General features: G+C 42.8%; 1 protein-coding gene across 39 annotated transcripts in view; it reads right to left on the bottom strand.

Annotated features, from left to right (window-relative positions):
* The window catches only part of RIMS2 (regulating synaptic membrane exocytosis 2), a gene marked incomplete at its 5' end in the record, with an annotated part of 943,810 nt that overhangs the window by 320,486 nt on the left and 602,864 nt on the right, over positions 1–20,460 (bottom strand). For 25 of the 39 annotated variants that reach the window (XM_082257909.1, XM_082257877.1, XM_082257910.1 and 22 more), the window contains one exon: positions 15,458–15,505. The exons of the other annotated variants lie outside the window; for them this stretch is intronic. In XM_082257909.1, the coding sequence (XP_082114035.1) occupies positions 15,458–15,505 (48 nt within the window). The remainder of the gene's footprint in view (positions 1–15,457; positions 15,506–20,460) is intronic. 39 annotated transcript variants of the gene reach the window in all.

The following is a 20,460-nucleotide window of genomic DNA, read 5'->3' as shown; positions in this document are numbered from 1 at the left end:
AGATACTATAGCTGGACATACATGGATCCAAATTCAACGGGTTCAAAAGAAATGGCCAAATTTCAATTCATTTATGCCTATTCCTGTTTGAGAGGAGTTGATCTAGTGATCAATACCTCCTGATAAGGACTGGCTGTATATTTTTGCTCAATCAGCATTTGTAGCCAATGGCTGCAGTGCTAATCAGTGTATTTTGGCAGCGGAGTCCCGCTACTAGAATATAATAGCGCAGTGGGTGATCAAATGGGTTTGATCCATCCATGGCCAGCTTAAGGCTCTCCATTACATCAATTCAGCAATGAGGCCAAAAGAAAATGTTACTTGTATCTAATACAGCAGAAGTCCTCAACTTCTGTCATCTGTGAGTCAGATTTACTATTTAGTATTGAGCTTCTCTAAATACTGAAAGTACTTTTGTAAATATGTTTTAAGTTTTATCAGTAAATAACACAAATTGCCCCTTGCTTCTATCATTCCATCTCTACTCTATGGTTTGTTTAACATGAAGATTCACATTTTCTAAATCTGCAGTTTTCCATTTGGAGTTGGAGCTCTGCTTCCTGACAGATGCTTAAACCCTGCCTGATCTCTCTGTGTAGTCTCAATGTTGGCCCCGCCTGCAACCAACAGATGTAATGTGAATCTGCCAGTTGTAGATAGAAAAGGCTACAAATATGATGCACTGTCAGTATTTCTCTGCTTTTTTCCCCATTTCTACAGCCTATTATGCTTTTCCACTGTCAGCCTGATTTGATCTCAAATTACCTGGAAGGAAGATGTGAATTTAAACTAAAGAAAGCACTGTCTACCTGAGCTATTTGATGAGTGGCCACCCATTATGGCAATTTATAATGGACAAGTACATTTCTGAAAGTTTTCAGTATATCCTTATTTTGTTTCAACTATTTATTTTACTACCTAACTAATATTGTCTAATTCAACAAAATAAACAGTGGGCCAATATTATTCTCTCTGTATTATGGCAGCCCACAATGTGAATCCGTGGCCTGTTTATGGACATTAACGTATTAATGTACTCTTTAACAAGCAGTGGATGCACTTGGAATCAGGCCCTTACCTCTGTAGCTGCAGGTACTGTGGAGCACTTCATCCTAAACTGTTTACAATAGACACACTAAAGTAGACACTGTTTTTGCTTTATAGATTAGAACGCTGCTGAGTTACTTCTAATAGGGAGAAGCAAAGTGAGCTGAACTGCTGAGTTATTATAGGGAGAGGGGAGCATACAAGCTCCAGTTACTGAGTTCATGCTTGTAGGGAGGAGCAGGGTGAGCTTTGTTGCTAAAATCCTGCCAGGAGGAGGGAGCAGGGTGAGTTACTGCTAAGAGGGGAGGGCAGGGTGAGCTGAGCTATTTAAAAAAATGACTTGGAGAACTTCAGTGCTTGTGCTATGAAATTTCAGGTTTAATTGTTTCACACTGCCTGCAGCTACAGGGGTCAGTAAAGGCTTGTTTTAAAGATAGTTTACAGCTCGTAAAAATTATGTAAATACTTGAATACTCCTAGCTAGAGGCTCACGTTAAGCATGACAGTTCTTCAGGTAACAAAGTAAAGTATTGTATGTTTAGATCTAGGGGTGCATCTCAAAAAATTAGAATATCATCAAAAAGTAAATTTAGTCCAGTAATTCAGTTCAAAAAGTGAAACCCATATTATATAGATTCATTACACACAGAGTGATATATTTCAAACATTTCTTTCTTTAAATTTTGATGATTATGGCTTACAGCTAGTGAAGACCCAAAATCTTGGAAAATTAGAATATTACATAGGACCAAAAAGAAAAAGGATTTTTAATAAAGAAATGTTGGCTTACTAAAAAGTATGTCCATGTACGTACTCAATACTTGGTCGGGGCTCCTTTTGCATGAATTACCGCAATAATGTGGCGTGGCATGGAGGCAATAAGCCTGTGGCACTGCTGAGGTGTTATGGAAGCCTAGGTTGCTTTGATAGCGGCCTTCAGCTCGTCTGCATTGTTGGCTCTGGTGTCTCTCATCTTCCTCTCAACAATACCCCACAGATTCTCTATGGGGTTTAGGTCAGGCGAGTTTGCTGGCAAATCAAACCAAACAGGTCTTGGTACTTTTTGCAGTGTGGGCAGGTGCCAAGTCCTGCTGGAAAATGAAATCAGCATCTCCATAAAGCTGTTTAGCAGAGGGAAGCATATAGTGCTCTAGAATGTCCTGGTAGAGGGCTATGCTGACTTTAGACTTGATAAAACATAGTGGACAAGCACCAGCACATAACATGGTTTCTTAAATCATCATTGACTGCAGGGAAACTTCATAATGGACCTCATGCTACTTGGATTCTGTGCCTCTCCACTCTTCCTCCAGACTCTGAATTTCCAAAAAAAATGCAAAATTTACTTTCATCTGAAAAGAGGACTTTGGACCACTGAGCAACAGTCCAGTCCTTTTTCTCCTTAGGCCAGGTAAGATGACATGGTCTCTGGTTCAGGAGTGGCTTGACACAAGCAATGCAATAGTTGTAGCCAATGTCCTAGATATGTCTGTGTGTGGTGGTTCTTGAAGCGCTGACACAAGCCGCAGTCCACTCTTTGTGAATCTCTCTCAAATTCTTGAATGGCCTTTGCTTCACAATCCTCTCAAGGCTGTGGTTATCCCTGCTGCTTGTGCACCTTTTTCTACCACACTTTTTCCTTCCACTATACTTTCCATTAATATGCTTGGATACAGCACTATGTGAACAGTCAGCTTCTTTAGCAATGACATTTTGTGGCTTACCCTCCTTGTGGAGGGTGTCAATGACTGTATTCTGGAAATCTGTCAAGTCAGCAGTCTTCCCCATGATTGTGTAACCTACTGAACCAGACAGAGACAATTTAAAGGCTCAGAAAACCTTTACAGGTGTTTTGAGTTAATTAGCTGATTAGAGTGTGCCACCATTAATCTACAATATTGAACTTTTTCACAATATTTGAATTTCCTGAGATACTGAATTTAGGGATTTCACTAGCTGTAAACCATAATCATTAACGTTAAAAGAAATAAATTATTGAAATATATCACTCTGTCTGTAATCAATCTATATAATATGTGAGTTTCACTTTTTTAATTGAATTACTGAAATAAATGAACTTTTTGATGACATTCTAATTTTTTGAGATGCACCTGTATATGAAAAATACTATTTGTTATAATTTGTTTTTAATAAATCCAACAGGCAAGAACAAGAAAAACAAAATCCTTAAATAAGCCAAATGCCTAAACCTCTGGCAGCACTGTGCATGAAATCCTAATTAGGGCTTATATCTTTACAATTAGATAATACTGAGTGGGAAGATGCAAGATATCGTACTAATTAAATTTTGTGAAGACTTCTGATATCCTTTCTAAAACAAGAAGACATTTATAACTGTGGCGATTACAAGTTCAGTGGCCTTGTCTAGTCTAAAGCAAATAGCTGGAGATGTTAGTCTAGAGGATAGCTTATTAGTAGTGCTAATTAGGATGGTATGATCATTAAACTTGTGTATAGTTTTTGTTTATCCCCATCATGCATTCAGCCGTATATTTACTGCACCCTATAGGGACCAAACAATGCTTTACGCAGCAGCTCATCTGCTTTAAAGTTAGTTTGCTTTTAACAGTTTATTGCTTGGTGGCAAGATAACAGGTTATTATTGTGTGTTCAAACTGAATGTTCTGCCTTGTTTGTTTAAAGAGGTACTCTACACTAACCATTATTTGCTTCTAAACTGATCATGCAGCAATAACATATGAAAGTATCCTAGGTGTGGACACTCTTATACCCTAGCATGTGTTAGCTGAGCATGTCTGTATTAGGAACAAAATAAAAATTCAAATTTTTGAATCATAAGGTGGTGTCCTTTTTGTGTTTCAGGTGTCAGTGGTGATGAAGCAATTGTGGAATCAGGCGTATAGATAGACTGCATGACTCCCACTGACTGCCATCGATCAGAAATCTCAATTGGAGAATTGAAGCCTCCCTATTTATTACTCAGGGAGCTGTTGATTGGGGAAGCGGTGGATTGCTGTAGACTTGGACCAATGCTGAGGCCCCCCTACCCACACATATACGAACGCAAACACACGTCAGAGGCGCCTACGCATGAAAACATTGATTGCGGTACATGCTACATATCGCTGTACACGCCGGAGTGAAAGTAATATTTCTAGCAGAAGACCTCCTCCATAACGCTAAACTGATCACCTATAGGGGGCTTTTAAAGCTTTGCCTATAGAAAATATAGGGTCCTGAACTTTGTCACAATGTCACAGGCGCACGCAAATTTAAGGTTTGATGTGTCGGGTATCTATTTACTCGGTGCAACCTTTTCTTTTATATTTGACCAACAAATTGGGTAATTTATTGCATTTGTGTGCCCTAAAATTAACTTTAGTGTATTTTTTACGCACATTTTGTGTATGCTAGACCTTTGCAGTAATATCGTGTACCATAAAAAATTGAAACTACCTCGTCTAGAGAAGTAGGGGGTGTGGTCTTAATCAGGACAGGAAGGCGTGAATGGCAACAACGAAATTGTCCTCACCCTACTAAAAATGCATTCTTCATTATGTGTCTCTGTTTGAAGAGATTGCTCCTCAATATCGCAGACCACAGCAAAAACCTGACAGAAGTTTTAACCCTTCTACACTCCATTTAAAACAAAATTAAAAGTTTTGGCTGGAGTTGGGCCTTAAGAGGAGCACAGATAACAAATAAATTTGGATATGTATATAATGAGTCCCGCTAGATGCAGAATCTAAGAGAAATCTGTTCATAGCTCTTATTTAGAGATCTAAACAGCTTGCCATTAACAATCCCTTCTTTGAATTTAGAAATATACTGGAGCACCCCAGGGACTTTTGAAACTAAACACACTATATGGAGATCCCTAATTGCAGCTGATTTTTTTTTTTCCTCTGGTGGTGAATGAGTCTGAAGTTATCTTCAAGTGTCCTGTTAAGTGTTCAGCAATAGTTACATACAGCAGTTTCCTGTGTCATATGCAAATCATACGGATACTAGGAACCCTTGTAAAGTTCAACAGTATCCAACACAGAGGTTACACAGGGTTTTATGTAGTGGCTGCAACAAAATGGGGAAGGGGGGCAGCAAAAGTGACCAAAAGGGGGTTGTAGGTGGGCTTTAAAGAGGCTGTCACTTTGCCCTGAATGAGCTAAAAGAAAACATCCATTTACATACAGTATCCTACTCTTTGATTCTAGGATGATGGGAGTTATGTTTACATAACATAGGAAGCCCACAGGCACAGTACAGATGTGTCATACTCCATACTGGCTCAGTCTGTAAAATGATTGTCCTTACTATGCCTGAAAGGGCTGCTAGACTTTAGGTTCTCCATCTGCTACCTACATGGAGCAAGGCTGTTCAGATATTTTAGCATATTAAAGTTGATCTAAACCCAAGAAAAAAGGCAATATTTTGCAACTTACCAATCCTCAGATGTAGAGGCTGTATTTCATTTTTTTTTTTTTAGGATTTTTTTGCTTTATTTTGACCTGATTATTCTGCCAGTTACACACTTTCTGTTCTAGATCAGCAGTCGCCAACCAGTGGTCTGAGGACCACTGATGGTCCACAAAAAAATGTTGTGGACCCCAGGGGTTCTGCTTCAAATCATTGTGGCGTATGTTGTTTCCAGTGTTGTTTTCAGTGCAGAGTATTGACTGTCAGCGGGCACTGATACCCGATGACTCCTCCGTAGTTCTGGCTCCTGTAAACTCAGAGGGAGGCAATGGGAGTACTGCAGAAAGCGGAAAGTGAAGGAGGGGACACCCAACGGCAGCACTGATCACAGACTGTGGGAGGAAAAACAGAGCTTGAGCATATGGCTAAATATGTAGGTGAGATCCAATGATAAGTCTGTGTAAGGCAGCAGTGTGATGCAGAGTGCCGGAGCATTGTGTGTATAAGGCAGCAGTTTAATCCGGGGTGGGCGAGAGCCCCTGATGCTACATCCACCTAGGTGAGTATGTTTTTTTTTTTTTAGTCCATACTCATACTTCTCTTTTAAGATTGAGGGGAGGCACACACAGGTGAAGTGGTGGAAGGAAGAGTGCTGGGATGATGGGTGCTGAGAAAAGTTGCACTACAGGCATGATGGGTGGTGATAAAAGGGGAGCTGTAGGTGCAATAAGTACAGAGAGAAGGGTGGCTGCAGGCTCAGTGAAGGGGATTAGTGGCAGGGTGGGCACAAAAAGAAGTTGGGTTGACTGCATGGTGGGTGCTGTGTCAAATAGGGTTGCAGGCAGTGGGTGCAGAGAAAAGTGGGTTGCAGGTACCATGGGTGGTAGGTGAATGCAGGCGGAGTGGGCAAACTGGGTGCTTAGAGCGTTAGGGTGCATGTGCACTGAATGGTGACAGAAGAGGAAATACAAGTGTGGTGGTTGTTAAAAGTTTGGGGGTATAGGCATAGTAATTATTGGCAGTAGGGGAGCTGCAGGTGCTATCTCCACCCCATTCCATAGTCCATCTCTTACTCCATCTGCTGCCGTCTGGGGGTAACAGACTGCCTAAGACCTTATGTGCTGCTGCAGCCTGCTCCTACTCAGACTGGTCTCTGAGCCCTGACAATTTGCACAGTATAGTCAGGGCATGGAGCAGTGAGGAGGAGATGGCACAGCAGTCTGTCATCCCCTGCGGGAGCAGTGGCTGGAGGAGGGCATGTCTTCATGATATGCATTTAGCAGAGATTATTGGAGGCAGTGGCGAGCTGGGCACAGACAGAAGCATAGCTGGGGGGTCTGCTGTCACATCCCCAGGCTGAGTATTGAGGAAGGCTTCTGTGTTGGGTAATGCCTGTTGGCAGAAGGGCAGGGCAGGTGTGTGGCTGGCAGGAGGGTCTGAACACCAGAGGAAGGAGTAAATGTTTTATCATTCCCCCAGTTCCCCAAGTAAAGCCCAAGCACTACTTGCTGACCCCCCTAAAGCAGTTTTTTCTGCTACAGGGTGGCAGCTCTGCACCGGATCATGTATATATATATATATATGTGATTCTGTACTTCTGCCTGCAGGGGGAAGGTGCGCGCCGCAGGTGGGTCACTTCTGCTGTCATTATTCACAGCAGAAGCCGATTTGCGGGTAACTGAGGACATTGAGTGCAGAGACAAACAAGACAGAGTCCTGTTCTGACAGGGAGGAAGGGATGGATTTTTTGGTTCCTGCAAAGCAAGCACATACAGTACACAAAAACCAGGGATAGGCACACAGTGAACCATTTGATCATTCTAGATGTTTAACCCCTTTCTTCATTAGTACAGTGACAGTGCATTTTTTTAGCACTGATCACTGTATTAGTGTCATTGGTCAGAGGAGTAACTACCATGAAGGGCACCCCTGACCCCCTGGGGCGACCCTGCCCCAAGCATCACCACTGTTCACCTGGATAGGAGGGGCAGCGGGGGCAGCATATAGAGGAACCAATCCCCTCCATTTTCTTCCTGCAACGGAGAGGGGATTGGTTTCTCTATATGCCGCCCCTCCTATCCAGGTGTACAGGGGTGAGGCATGGGCCCCCTGGAGCATGGGCTTAGAATCAGTTGCAGTGGTGGTGGTAGTGATTGGGGGATGGAATGGGATCAGTGGCAACAGTGGGGGTAGTGGTGGGGGGATGGGATGGGATGAGTAGCAGTGGTGGTGGGGGAGATGAGATCAGTGTCAGCGGTGGTGGTGTGTTAGATGGGATGCGATGAGTGGCAGTGGTGGATGGGATATGGGGATGTAGGATGGGATATGGGGCAGTGATGGTGGTAGTGGTGAAGGGGATGGGATGAGTGGCAACAGTGGTGGTGGGATGGGATCAGTGGCAGTGGTGGTGTGGGATGGGATGCGATGAGTGGCAGTGGTGGTGGGGGGGATGGATGAGTGGCAGCAGTGGTGGTGGGATGAGTGGCAGCAGTATTGGTGGAATTGAATGAGTGGCAGTGGTGGTGGTGGGATGGGATTAGTGGCAGTGGTGGGAGGATGGGATCTGGGGCAGTGGTGGTGGTAGTGGTGAGGGGGAAGGGATGAGTGGCAGCGATGGTGGTGGGATGGGATCAATGGCACCAGTGGTGGGATGGGATGAGTGGCAGTGCTGGTGGGGGTTGGGGTGCGATGAGTGGCAGTGGTGGTGGGGGGGATGGGATGAGTGGCAGCAGTGGTGGTGGGATGAGTGGCAGCAGTATTGGTGGAATTGAATGAGTGGCAGTGGTGGTGGTGGGATGGGATTAGTGGCAGTGGTGGTGGTGGGATGGGATAAGTGGCATCGGTGGTGGTGGGATGGGATTGGTAGCAGCGGTGGTGGTGGTGGGATGGGATCAGTGGCAGCGGTGGTGAGGGTGATGGGATAAGTGGCAGCTGTGGTGATGTTAAGGGGGTGGTGGCAGCATTGGCAGCAGTGGTGGTGAGGGGGTGGGATCAGTGGTAGTGGTAAGGGGGGCGGGATCAGTGGCAGTGGTGAGGGGGGGTGGGATCAGTGGCAGGGGTGGTAGTGGAGAGGAGGGGTGGGATCAGTAGCAGTGGTGAGGGGGGTAGGAGCAGCGACAGAGGTGGTGGTGAGAGGGAGTGGCAGCAGTGGTGGCGAGGAGGCGTGGGATCAGTGGCAGTGGTAAGGGGGATGGGATCAGTGGCAGTAAGGGGGATGGGATCAGTGGCAGTGGTGGTGAGGGGGGTTGGGATCAGTGGCAGCGATGGTGGGGGGAGTGGGATCAGTGGCAGCGGTGGTGGTGGGGGGGTGGGATCAGTGGCAGTGGTGAGGGGGGTAGGAGCAGTGACAGAGGTGGTGGTGAGGGGGAGTGGGATCTATGGCAGCAGTGGTGGTGAGGGGGCATGGGATCAGTGGCAGCGGTGGTGAGGGGGATGGGATCAGTGGCAGTGAGGGGGTGTGGTCAGTGGCAGTGGTGGTGAGGGGGGTTGGGATCAGTGGCAGCGGTGATGAGGGGGAGTGGGATCAGTGGCAGTGGTGGTGGTGTGGGATCAGTGGCAGCGGTGGTGGTGAGGGGGGGTGGGATCAGTGGCAGCAGTGGTGGTGAAGGGCGGTGGGATCAGTGGCAGAGGTGGTGGTGGTGAGGGGGGTGGGATCAGTGGCAGCGGTGGTAGTGAGGGGGGGTGGGATCAGTGGTGGTGAGGAGGGGTGGGATCAGTGGCAGCGGTGGTGAGGGGGTGGGATCAGTGGCTCTGGTGGTGAGGGGGAGGTATCAGTGGCAGTGGTGAGGGGGGGTGGGATCATTGGCAGCGGTGGTGGGGAGGGGGGTGGGATCAGTGGCAGCGGTGATGCCATCTTTGCCCAACACCCTCACCTCTGCCTCTTACTGATCCCACCCCCCTCACCACCATTGCTGCCACTAATCCCATCCCCCTCACCACCACTACTGCCACTGATCCTACCCCCTCACCACCTCTGCCTCTTACTGATCCCACCCCCGCACCAGCAACACAGGTCTCATCCCTACCCCTCCCCCCCATCACCTCTGCTGTAAAGGAATGAGATCTGTGGTGGTGGGATCAGTAAGTGGCACTGGTGGTGGTAGTGAGGGGGGGAGGGGTTGCACTGACATCTGGAAGTTAATCACTTACTTGGTCAGTAAGTTGATTCCCCCTCAGTATTCACGTGCCTCCAGGGATGCCTCTGTTTCATGGCGTCTCCTTGCGGAGGGGAAGGCTCCTCCTCCTTCACTCAATTGGTATCAGCTGGTCATCTGATTTTCTTCTTCAGTGTCCACCTCCGCCTCCCTATGGCTTCTCTCTTCTGTGCAGAGGACAGACGGGGCGGTCCGGACTCCAGTATAGTGATAGTGCTCAGCGCAACTCCCTGGCCCGCGCGTGGTATGGGATCGGTGGCAGCGGTGGTGGTGGGATGGGATTGGTGGCAGCAGTGGTGGTGGGATGGGTGGTGGCAGTGGACGTGATAGGATAGGATCAGTGGCAGCGGTGGTGGTGCTGGGAGAGGATACATGGGGCTGCCCGGACTCCAGTAAAGTGATAGTGCTCAGCATAACTCCCTGGCCACTAAGCCCCCCACCGCAGCGGAACGAATGGGCGGGCAGTTGGGCCCCTCAGTCACAGCCACAGTGGCGAAACTCCAGGGCCCAAACGCGACTGCTGTGACCCTGGTAGTTCCGCCACTGTCACTGGTTCCTGCAAAGTGCCAGTTAGTGTCTGATTGCCCACCGCAATATCACAGTCCCGCTATAAGTTGCTGAACATTACTAGTATAAAATAAATAAATAAAAAATTCCATAAATATATACCATAGTTTGTAGATGCTATAATGTTCACATAAACCAATCAATATACGCCTATTGGGATTTTTTTTTACCAAAGACATAGCAGAATACATATTGGCCTAAATTTATGAAGACTTTTTTTTTATAGCGCAAAATATAAAAAACGCAGTGGTGATCAAATACCACCAAAAGAAAACTCTATTTGTGGGGGAAAAAATGACATAAATTTCATTTGGGTACAGCGTTGCATGGCTGTGCAATTGTCAGGTAAAGTAACGCAGTGCCGTTGTGCAAAAAGTGGCCTGGTCATTAAGGGGATTAAATCTTCCGGAGGCCAAGTGGTTAAACTATTCACAGTAAATCCAGATACTGACATGTAACATTTTGTAGCGGTGTTTGCCCTATAATTAATGTCCAGGGTTGCTATTGTATTTGTGTTTAGGTGGTGGGGGTTATAATAGTGTTTGTAATGTATTTTTGGTTTTCAGAAAAACTTCCTAGCTAGGAGTATATAGAAACCATTATCAACTGATGTGCAAGTGGATTTTTAGGTACATTGCTGCTTTGAAGAAGTATTTTGAATAGTCATGGGTCATGTCACACAGAACTGCTATACAGGGGTAAACAGGATCTGAAAAATCTCACCCACTTCCATGTGTCACCCCCTTGCCAGTTGGATGACCAAGACGTCACTAAATCACTGGTGACATATTCTGCAGCTTTTTCCATGTGTCGCCCCCTTGCCAGTTGGATGACCAAGACATCACTAAATCAATGGTGACTTATATTCTGCAGCTTTTTCCATGTGTCGCCCCCTTGCCCGTTAGATGAGCAAGACGTCACTCACTCACTGGCGACTTAAGTTCTGAAGCTTTTCTGACAGTGAGGGAGCGACACTTTGTCCATCCAGCTGGTGAGGATGTGACACACAGAGGTAGGTGTAGTGTCTCCATTCTTAGTAGCAAGAGCCCAGTGCAGTAGTTCCTATCCTGGGGATTTCAGCACAGAGAAGTGATGACTGAACGCTGTAAGAAATGTTGCCTGCTCTTACTAATCTCTATTTTTGCTGTGATATGCAGATGGCAGAGTCAGAGTTCAGAATGCATAGCATAAATTCTTTGTGATGAGGTGGTGCAGACGGTTTTCAGAATTAACAAGCAGCTGACAAATTTCTAGGAACTACATGATGATATTGAGTCAGCATGGACCAAAATCGCTAAGGAACATTTCCTGCACCTTGTTGAATCCATGCTATTAAGAGTTTAGACTATTCTTAAGGCAACTGATGCTCCTGTTAACCTGACGATGCACTCTGACACAAAACACGTTGAGAGGGGCTTGAACATGTGACGTCAAACGCCCGCCGAGGATTGCTTGCAAGACATCTGTGTTTCTGTGCATATGATTTGCTTATGTTATGCGAGTACCTGTCTGTGTTTTTATTAAATATATATCTAGCGGTTTTCCAATGTCATAAACAATAACTCACCCTAGCTCCACCACACTGTGGGAAGATAAAGAGCTAAGTGTCGGTGCTCAGGCTGAACATCCAAACCATATGTTATATGAATAAAGCCGGCACACGAAAAGGCTTCTTCCAAGTAAAATTCTTTATTCCAACATGGATAGCGGTGACAACGTGACAACATGACAAAATCTGACGCGTTTCGGCTTGATGCTATGAGGAAGGCGTAAAACCGAAACGCGTCAGATTTTGTCATGTTGTCACCGCTATCCAGGTTGGAATAAAGAATTTTACTTGGAAGAAGCCTTTTCGTGTGCCGGCTTTATTCATATAACATTTGGTTTTCCAATGTGGTTGAAACAAATGGCCTGCATAGGTTTTTCAACGTGGAGCTGCTCAGCTTGATTGTTGGATGAGGACCACCACTGGGTATCTAGTGAGGACCACCACTGGGTATCTAGTATCGAGATTGATCTCGGTTACTGGAGATCCATAACATCCAGGAAGAGGCTCGTTTGTGGTTGAGGGCACAAGATTTTTTGGAGTGTTTCTTACATCCTCATTCACTGCTGCTGTGGGTGAACCAAGGAACCTGCACATTTCAATAATATTTAGTGGATGGACTTTTATTTATTTTTTATTATTTGACTGCTTCCATTGTAATTTATATTGGACATTTTGAAGTGTCATATATATTTAATTCTTAGCACAAATCAAAGCAAATCAAATCACAAATGCAAATCATTCAGTTGGCAGTGAACTTTATATGTAATCAATTTTGAACCTTTGGATTGTTCACATTCACTTGTTTTTTTTAGCACTCATTTCATTATCTATCTGGTAGCGCACCTGTTCTATGTGTATATATTCTTAAGGCAATACTTGGTGCTTAACACCTTATAAACTAGCCAATGAGTGTTCATTATTGGGGGTCTTAAAAGTAACAATTGTTTTAATGCCCAGCCCCCGCCAAAACATTTTTTCTTCAGTTTTCGTCAGAACTTCTCTCATATTTTGATTGCTTTCGCGGTCTTCTTTTTGGAGACTGTCTGTCTCTCACTTCGTCTTGAATTGCTCAAATATCCCCAAGCCCCTTGTATCATATACTCTCCCGTATCCTTTAACCCCACTGATCTGTTCAGCCCCCGAGAGTTTGGAATAAACCCTGTGTAAGTTCTGAGTTGGTTTAGTTAGAGCAGGGTCCCATGTTACAGTGCTGTACCAATCACCAAGCACCAATGCTGTCCATACACACGAGTAATGGGTATTGCTCCTGTCATTTTAACAGAGAAGTGAGTATGTGCTCCTGAGGATGGGTTGCTAAAGAGAACCTGTTATTTTTCCTACATGAGCAAAGTACAGGTTTGCTTTAACATCAGCCATATACAGCAGTATGACAGGATGGCTGGGAAAAACAAGACCTATAAAGACGTCAGAGCCCTCTTCTCTTTTGGGAATGGCAAATTACTCTTTGTGCCATCCCAGCTCTACATTCCTTCCTTTAATTCCCTACATAAAATTTTATGTAGATGCCGAGGGAGGAGTGAAGGAAAATACTCTGAAGGGTCACTCAAGGCTGGTGACATCACATCCGGTGGCACCCAGTAGCAGTCTTAGGGCTTTTGAATGTCAACCCAATGTAAGTGACATACATAAAATATGTTAAATGCACATAAAATGGGAATTATTTTGTTGAAAAGAATGGTCTGACGACAGTGTGTCTTTAGGTATAAATAATTAGTTAACCCAAAACTGTTTTATGTACATACATACTCTACTTGTCCAAATTTCCCAATGATTATCTTATCAAAGACTCCAATGACACCTTAAAGTGATTTGTGGCCAAGTTTTTGACATTACTTTAATGAGCATTTGGTTTAAAGCTCATTTACAGTTTAAGAATATGTAAACACTTTGTTTACATATTCTTAAACTGTAAATGAGCTTTAAACCAAATGCTCATTGATCAATGTAGCTGTAGGCACTATGGAGTAATTTATCATCAAATATCACAAAAAAACAAAACCTGAATTTAGGTTGCAGTTGAATTCTGAACAGTTTGTTTACTTTAGAGGAATTACAAGTTGCTAAATATCTGCTGCTAGAGGAAGCAAGGCTAGATTAGTGTTCATATTGTGAATTGTGAGGATAATTGTCTCCACACTGCCTACAGCTACATAGGTCCATGAGGATTTGTTGAGAGTAAGTAAATATTTGAATGCCTATAATCTGGCCAAGGTTTTTTTCAATTTCCCCATTCCTTATGGAGTTTTACTGCTTTTCTCAGGCAGGGAGACCCTCAGACATCCAACTCTAGTGTTCATGTTAAATTAATAGAAAATGAAAGCCATACAGTCACTAAATTGAAGATTCTCAGCGAATCAATATAGTCACTAAATTGAAGATTCTCAGCAAATCAATATAGGTAAAAGAAGAAAGTAAATATTCCCCTTTCCCGCTGACCGCACTAGTAAAGCTGGGAAATTACAAACTTATATCCACTGGGAAAATTACATTTTCCAGTGTGTTGATCTCTGTGGCCCCCAAAACTCTAAATAGTTTCTCCCTCACAACACCAATCTCACCTGCAGTGATGTGTAATCAAAGGAAAGAATCAATGAAAGCTAAGGGGAATCAAGGAGGTTGACACTTTCTGAAGAGTCTGTTTCCCAGCAGATTTTGGAGGACCAGTTCACAGCAAGAGAGTGGGTTTTTCCAGTGTGTGCAACAGGAAAAGTGAGTATTTACTGTCTTCTTTTAGATGTATGCTTTTGCTGAATATCTTCTGTAGAGCAACAGAGTCCCTTTAAACGTGTTGTGTGAGATCAACTTGCACTGTGGCAGGTAAATGCAAATACAAAAAATCCACACATTGATCAGACCCAATTATCAAAGGTTGCTGTGATAAAATGGCAGATTGCACCACCTAACATAAGTCTCAATCTAAGAAATCACCTGCAGACCATGTTCAATCAAAAAAACAGTACATTTTGAGGCTGCTAAGGACCTCTTCCCTAGCGGCCATGGAACTTCACTTTTTTGGAGACCTTAAAAATGTCCCTTTTTTGATGAACATGGTCTGCTGATGATTTTTTGGATAGGTAAGTGGGGCTGGGAACATGCTACTCTTTAAACCATATTTTTACAAGAGTGACCAACATTGTAGTTACTGACCATTTTTCTTAACTAATTAAAAACATTACTAAATATACTTAATTTTCAGAGAATGTATGGCAAATCTAAATCAAAATATATTCTGCAAACAAGAGAAGATTAAGCAAAATGTATAGGTTACTAAAAAAAATTAAAATGCTGCTATAGGACATGCTGGGAACAGATATCACAGAGGTAATAAGCTTTGGGGAAAAAGGTTTTACAAGCCACAGAAAACAATTGTTTCTTTTAAGTATAACTATTTCCTCTAATAGTCATGCTCAATATTTTTTGTGCGCATGTAGAAAAACTTTTAGAAAGGAAAAGGGTCTGTGGTTGCCATGGCAACTGACAACAGCAGCAGTCTCAGTGATGGTTGTCACAGATAACAAGGGCACTTTCCTTTATTGCAGTTTTTATACAAGGCCTCTTTAAAACAGTGCACGCTTCAAAATAAAATTAAATAAAATTGGGGGGAGCAAAATAAATCTGCAGGCTTCAGTGCAGTCACAGTAAGAAAAAAAAAAAAAAAAAAAAGAAAAGAAAAGAAAAAAGAAACAAACAGCTTTAATTTGTGTCAGGCAGAAAAGGCCTTTACCTGGACCCTAGGAACAAAAGGCGGAGTTCTTCTATTAAGGCTTTGGCTCTGGTAAGCAAAATAAAAAGAAAAGAAAAAAGCAACAAAACAAAAACAAAAAAAAAAGACAACAAGCTCAAATTAAAACAAATTCAAAATAAAACACAAGTATTCAAATGAACATTAACAGCAACAAAGTTCACATCAAAAAGCACAAATTTCTGGCAAACATACTGATGTAACAAATTGCTGACTGACTACAAAACCATTGGCGACTTAACATTTCAGCGTTCATAAATAAAAATGATCAGTTAGAGAGTGTTTTTCATTTTAGTAAATCGTAGCGATACTTTTAATTCTGAAGAAAAAGATTTCAATTTATTGCACAACTTATAAATAAAAGAGCACTCATACTGCTAGAGAAAATGAGGCGATAAGGAAATTTAGGCACTACCCTTCTTTTTGTTCCAAACTTTTACAGAAATTATGTAAAAAGTGGCCAGGATCCACCCAGTCCCCGCTCATACTTACCTGAGCCCGATCTCGATCCATCAATGTGTCCATTCAAATTCTGCGACAAGGAAGCGGGGGCTGGGCTGACCCACACTGTCTGTGTCTACAGACAAAGGCAGAGCAGCTTGGAATCGAGCCCACACGAGTTCCCCCCATGGGAGTTGGTTTCCTTATGGGGGCACTAGCTGGAAAAGAGGAGCCAAGAGCACCGGCAGGGGAACCCAAAAGAGGAGGATTGGGGCTGCTCTGTGCAACACCATTGCACAGAGCAGGTGAGTTTAAAATGTTTATTTTTTTAAATAATAAGGTTTTGAATCACTTTAAGCTCTATGTTCCTTTCCAGTTAAGCCAGTACATGCGTCTCAAAAGTCCTTTATTATTGTCACAATTATAAAAGGTTTCCAGTGCATTTTGGGGGTCAAAGTACAAAGTACAATACAAAGGGCACCCAGTAGCTTTCCATATCTTTTTACTTTTTGTGTATAGACTGACCTAATAAACCCCCACCTTTTTCTTGCTCAGCCAGTGTTCTTTGGTAAATGGTAGTCACTTGTTTTTTTTGTACTTTTAGCCTAATATATTGCCTATGTATTCAATTTTATAATTGTATTTATTCCTATTTCCTGTATCTTTTTTAGCCTGAAGAAGGGGGATTTTTGGCACTGGAAATGCATTGGCTGCCTTTTGCAAACCCATTAACCTCCCTGGCGGTAACCCCGAGCGTGACTCGGGGTTGATTTTTCATACCAGGATCGGTAACCCCGAGTCACGCTCGGGGTGGATGTGCAGAGAGCGCAGCGGTGTTCTCTTACCTTCTCCTGGCGATCCAGCGATGATCTCTCATTGCTGTGACCGCCAGCCGAGATCCCCGCCGCTCTCCGTCGGTCTGATCACTTCCTAGTTCCGTTCCCTGCAGCAGCAATGCTGCATGGGAACGGAACTAGGGAGGGAAATTCAAAAAAAAAAAAAAAAAAAAGTTGCACAAAACACAAACACATTTTATATTATATATATTATATGCATATATATATATATATATATATATATATATGCACACACACACATATATATATATAAATACCTATATACACATATATATATATATATATATATATATATATATATATATATATATATATATAAAATTATATTATTGATTCGATCATAATTCATGCGTTATATATATATTATATATATATATATATATACACACACATATATATATATATATATATATATATATATATATATATATACACACATATATATATAATATATAACGCATGAATTATAATTTAATCAATAATATAATTTTATTATATATATTATATATTATATAATAAAATTATATTATTGATTCGATTATAATTCACAATTTATCACATCTGGGATGTCTACTAGAGTCTTGTTTTGGTTAGGTTTAAGTCAGTAATTACTAAGAATTGTAGGCCTATAATACATAACGCCAAATTTCCATGAAAAGAATTGTACCGCTTTTGGTACATAATTCCTGACATAATCATACCGCCAGGGAGGTTAAATTTGTGAACATTTTGGCTCCTGAGACAATCATTTGTCACTTTTTTGGTTTATGTGGATCTCCTAATTTGGTCAACCTCTTTGTCTTAAGGATCCCCACTTTGTGATGAGCAGCTAGATCCAACTGTCCCTAATTTCGAGTGACTGTCACTGATTTAGGTCCCTCTGTCCCTCCTCATTTGTCCCTCATTTTGGTCAGATCTATACAGTTGTATATAAAATGCAATTTTTATCTCTCAAAACATGTTTCCCAGTGCTAAACCTTCGTCCAATTTCTAAATCTTTGCATTGGTAAATTTCAAAAGCCAATATAAAGGAATAGTAGTGGTAAAAAAAAAAAAAAAGCACTTGTGGGTTTAACTTTTTCCTTTTTTGTATAATTCTCCTTTAAAGGGGAATGGCAGGGGGTGTGTCCTATGCCTTCATACTTTTGCTAATAGGTGTCCCTCGTTACCATCTCAAAAAAGTTGGGAGGTGTGCAGTAATGTGGAGTATGCATTGTGACATGGAAGGTCAGAAGGTGGAAATCATAACTAGGCCACACTGTTACAGGTAGACCAGAATTACAAGGAGTACTCCCTGCTATGGACTGAAAAAAGGACCAGCCAAAGGATTCCACCATTCACCAGTTTAAAACGAAAAATAAGTATAAAAAGTTTTGAACAGTTCTGTAAAATAACATTGAACTATGCGTGTCTTCATTTTTTACAGCTTGGCAAAATATGGCGGCTGACATATCCAACCAGATTAAGCAACATTACATTTCCAATAAAAGGCCATGACCATTAAAAATGTCCTTTGGCTTTGGGAGAGTAGTGATGGAGATATGCTTTGTTTAAGGTTATAGGCTTATATTATAGGCAGATATTTCTGCTTTCTCAGGAGCATGAACTACTGATTATGACTAGCTGGCGCACAACACCAAGCCAAATGCCAGGACAGAATGTGTTAAGGACAGAAAGTTAAGCGGGAGCAGCAACAAAGGTTAACAATGACAATTTGATTTGCTTGACCCCTCCTATACATTTGTAATTAATTCCAGCAGAGATAATGAGAAGATGCTGATCAGGCTACTGAGGGTTAAAAGACTCGCTGCAGCTAAAGTCAATGCAGCTTATCATTTCTTATCGTTAAAACAGAAGTTTAGAGAAAAAAAAAAAAAATTTGAATTCCCTACAGCTTTAATCACATAACTTACCTTTAATGACATATGTCCCACATTGTGAAGGCAGCTGAATCCTGAAGAAATCTTCACTGCAGGGATGCTGGTCTTCTTCCTGTCTCCGATCTTCCAGAGCGGAAATGGTTAACAGCTTTGGGTCTTCAGACAGAACAGCAGTACAGATTAGGCATCGATTGATTATCGGCAAAGCACTTTCCCCGATATATCCGAATCGGCCACCAAGGTAACCGATATTACTAATATTTCGGAAAGTGCTTGTATCGGAGTGATGCCTGCAGCTAGATGCATCACCCCGGTACCGGCGTCCATAGCCGACCATCGGCTGTCTTGTAATGACAACTGATGTGGCTGAGAAGCCGCTCGGCTGTCATTACAAGGAGCGGGAGGGGACACCCCCCCTCCCGCCGCCTTCTGCGGCCCGCCCGGGTCTCCCGTCCCACTGGGAGACCTGGGCAACCAGCCTGCACGGCTGCCCAAGACACGATCAAAGCCGCTTTTGGCTCTGATCAGGACTCCATGCTAAAACCCAGAAGTGATGTCATGACATCACTTCCGGGTACTGGCGCCAGATTAAAAAAAATGACAGCATTCAAAACAGCCAAACTTGGCGTTTTGAATGCTTTTAAGTGCAGAGGAGGGGTTTGGGGTCTTTTAGACCCCCAAATCCCTCCACAAGAGTACCTGTCAAGTAAAAAAAATAAAACATTTTTTAAATGTACTAAAATATCGGCCGATACCGATACTCGATGACCAAAATATCGGTATCGGCGATGAAAAAACTATATCGGTCGATCCCTAGTACAGATGGTCCAACAGAGACACCCCTACTCCCTCCTCATTGAGAAAAATTATTTCACTGATTACACAGATTGTAACACAATCTGTGAATAGGGGAGAGAATTCTATGATTGATCAGACTCTCCCCATTCACAGATCATTTTACAAACATGCCCCCATTGGACAAATCTGTACTGCTGTTCTGTCTGAAGACCCGAAGCTGTTAACCATTACAGCTCTGGACATTTAAAGACAAGAAGAGGACAGACATCCCTACAGGGAAGATTTCTCCAGGATACAGCAGCCTGGATCATTACAGGTAAGTGATGTAAAAGAAAAAATAGATTCCACAGTGGGGAGAACAAAGCAAAAATAACTTACAGCTGTTGAGGCTGCAGTAACCCAAAGGAATAGGAAAACACGCCACCTTCTGAGTGCGTGGGTGGTGAAAGCCCATCTCCACACAGTGAAGAGGATGCTGCTCTCTAAGCCTCAGATATTCCCTTTCTGGGTCCTCTCTGGGATTCTCAGGCGGGTGCAAGAAGTTGGTTGTGTGCACTACATTTTCTATGTCTGATGTGGTGGTGCGCCATCTTCACTGTCAATGATACAGCTAAGATATGGGGGCAGCGCATAGCGAGAATGCTTAGTGATAGCCTTTTGAGCAGTTTCTACTTTGTATAAAATATACTGATATTTAATGCATTCAGTTCTATCAGCGGCCCCCAGTTAATATTACTGCTATATTTAAATATCTTAGTCATACAGAACGGCTTCTGCAGGTACAGAGTTGAATAAACCACCACCACTCTTGCATCTTCTCTCTGTGATGTTGAGCAGTGGTGACTACAGTGTCATTTCTATTTGTCAGTAAGATCTCAGGTGTGACAGAAGAAACATTTGAAGAAGGAATACTTTCAGTTACATGCAAGTAAGTGTTCAACCGTCTACAGTATATATATATATATATATATATATATATATATATATATATATGTGTGTGTGGGTGTGG

Source organism: Pelophylax lessonae (assembly GCF_965119305.1).
Source record: "Pelophylax lessonae genome assembly, chromosome: 5".
Classification (NCBI taxonomy): Eukaryota; Metazoa; Chordata; class Amphibia; order Anura; family Ranidae; genus Pelophylax; species Pelophylax lessonae.
The sequence above is the reverse complement of the archived record's forward strand: the minus strand, read 5'-3'. Positions and strand labels throughout refer to the sequence as shown.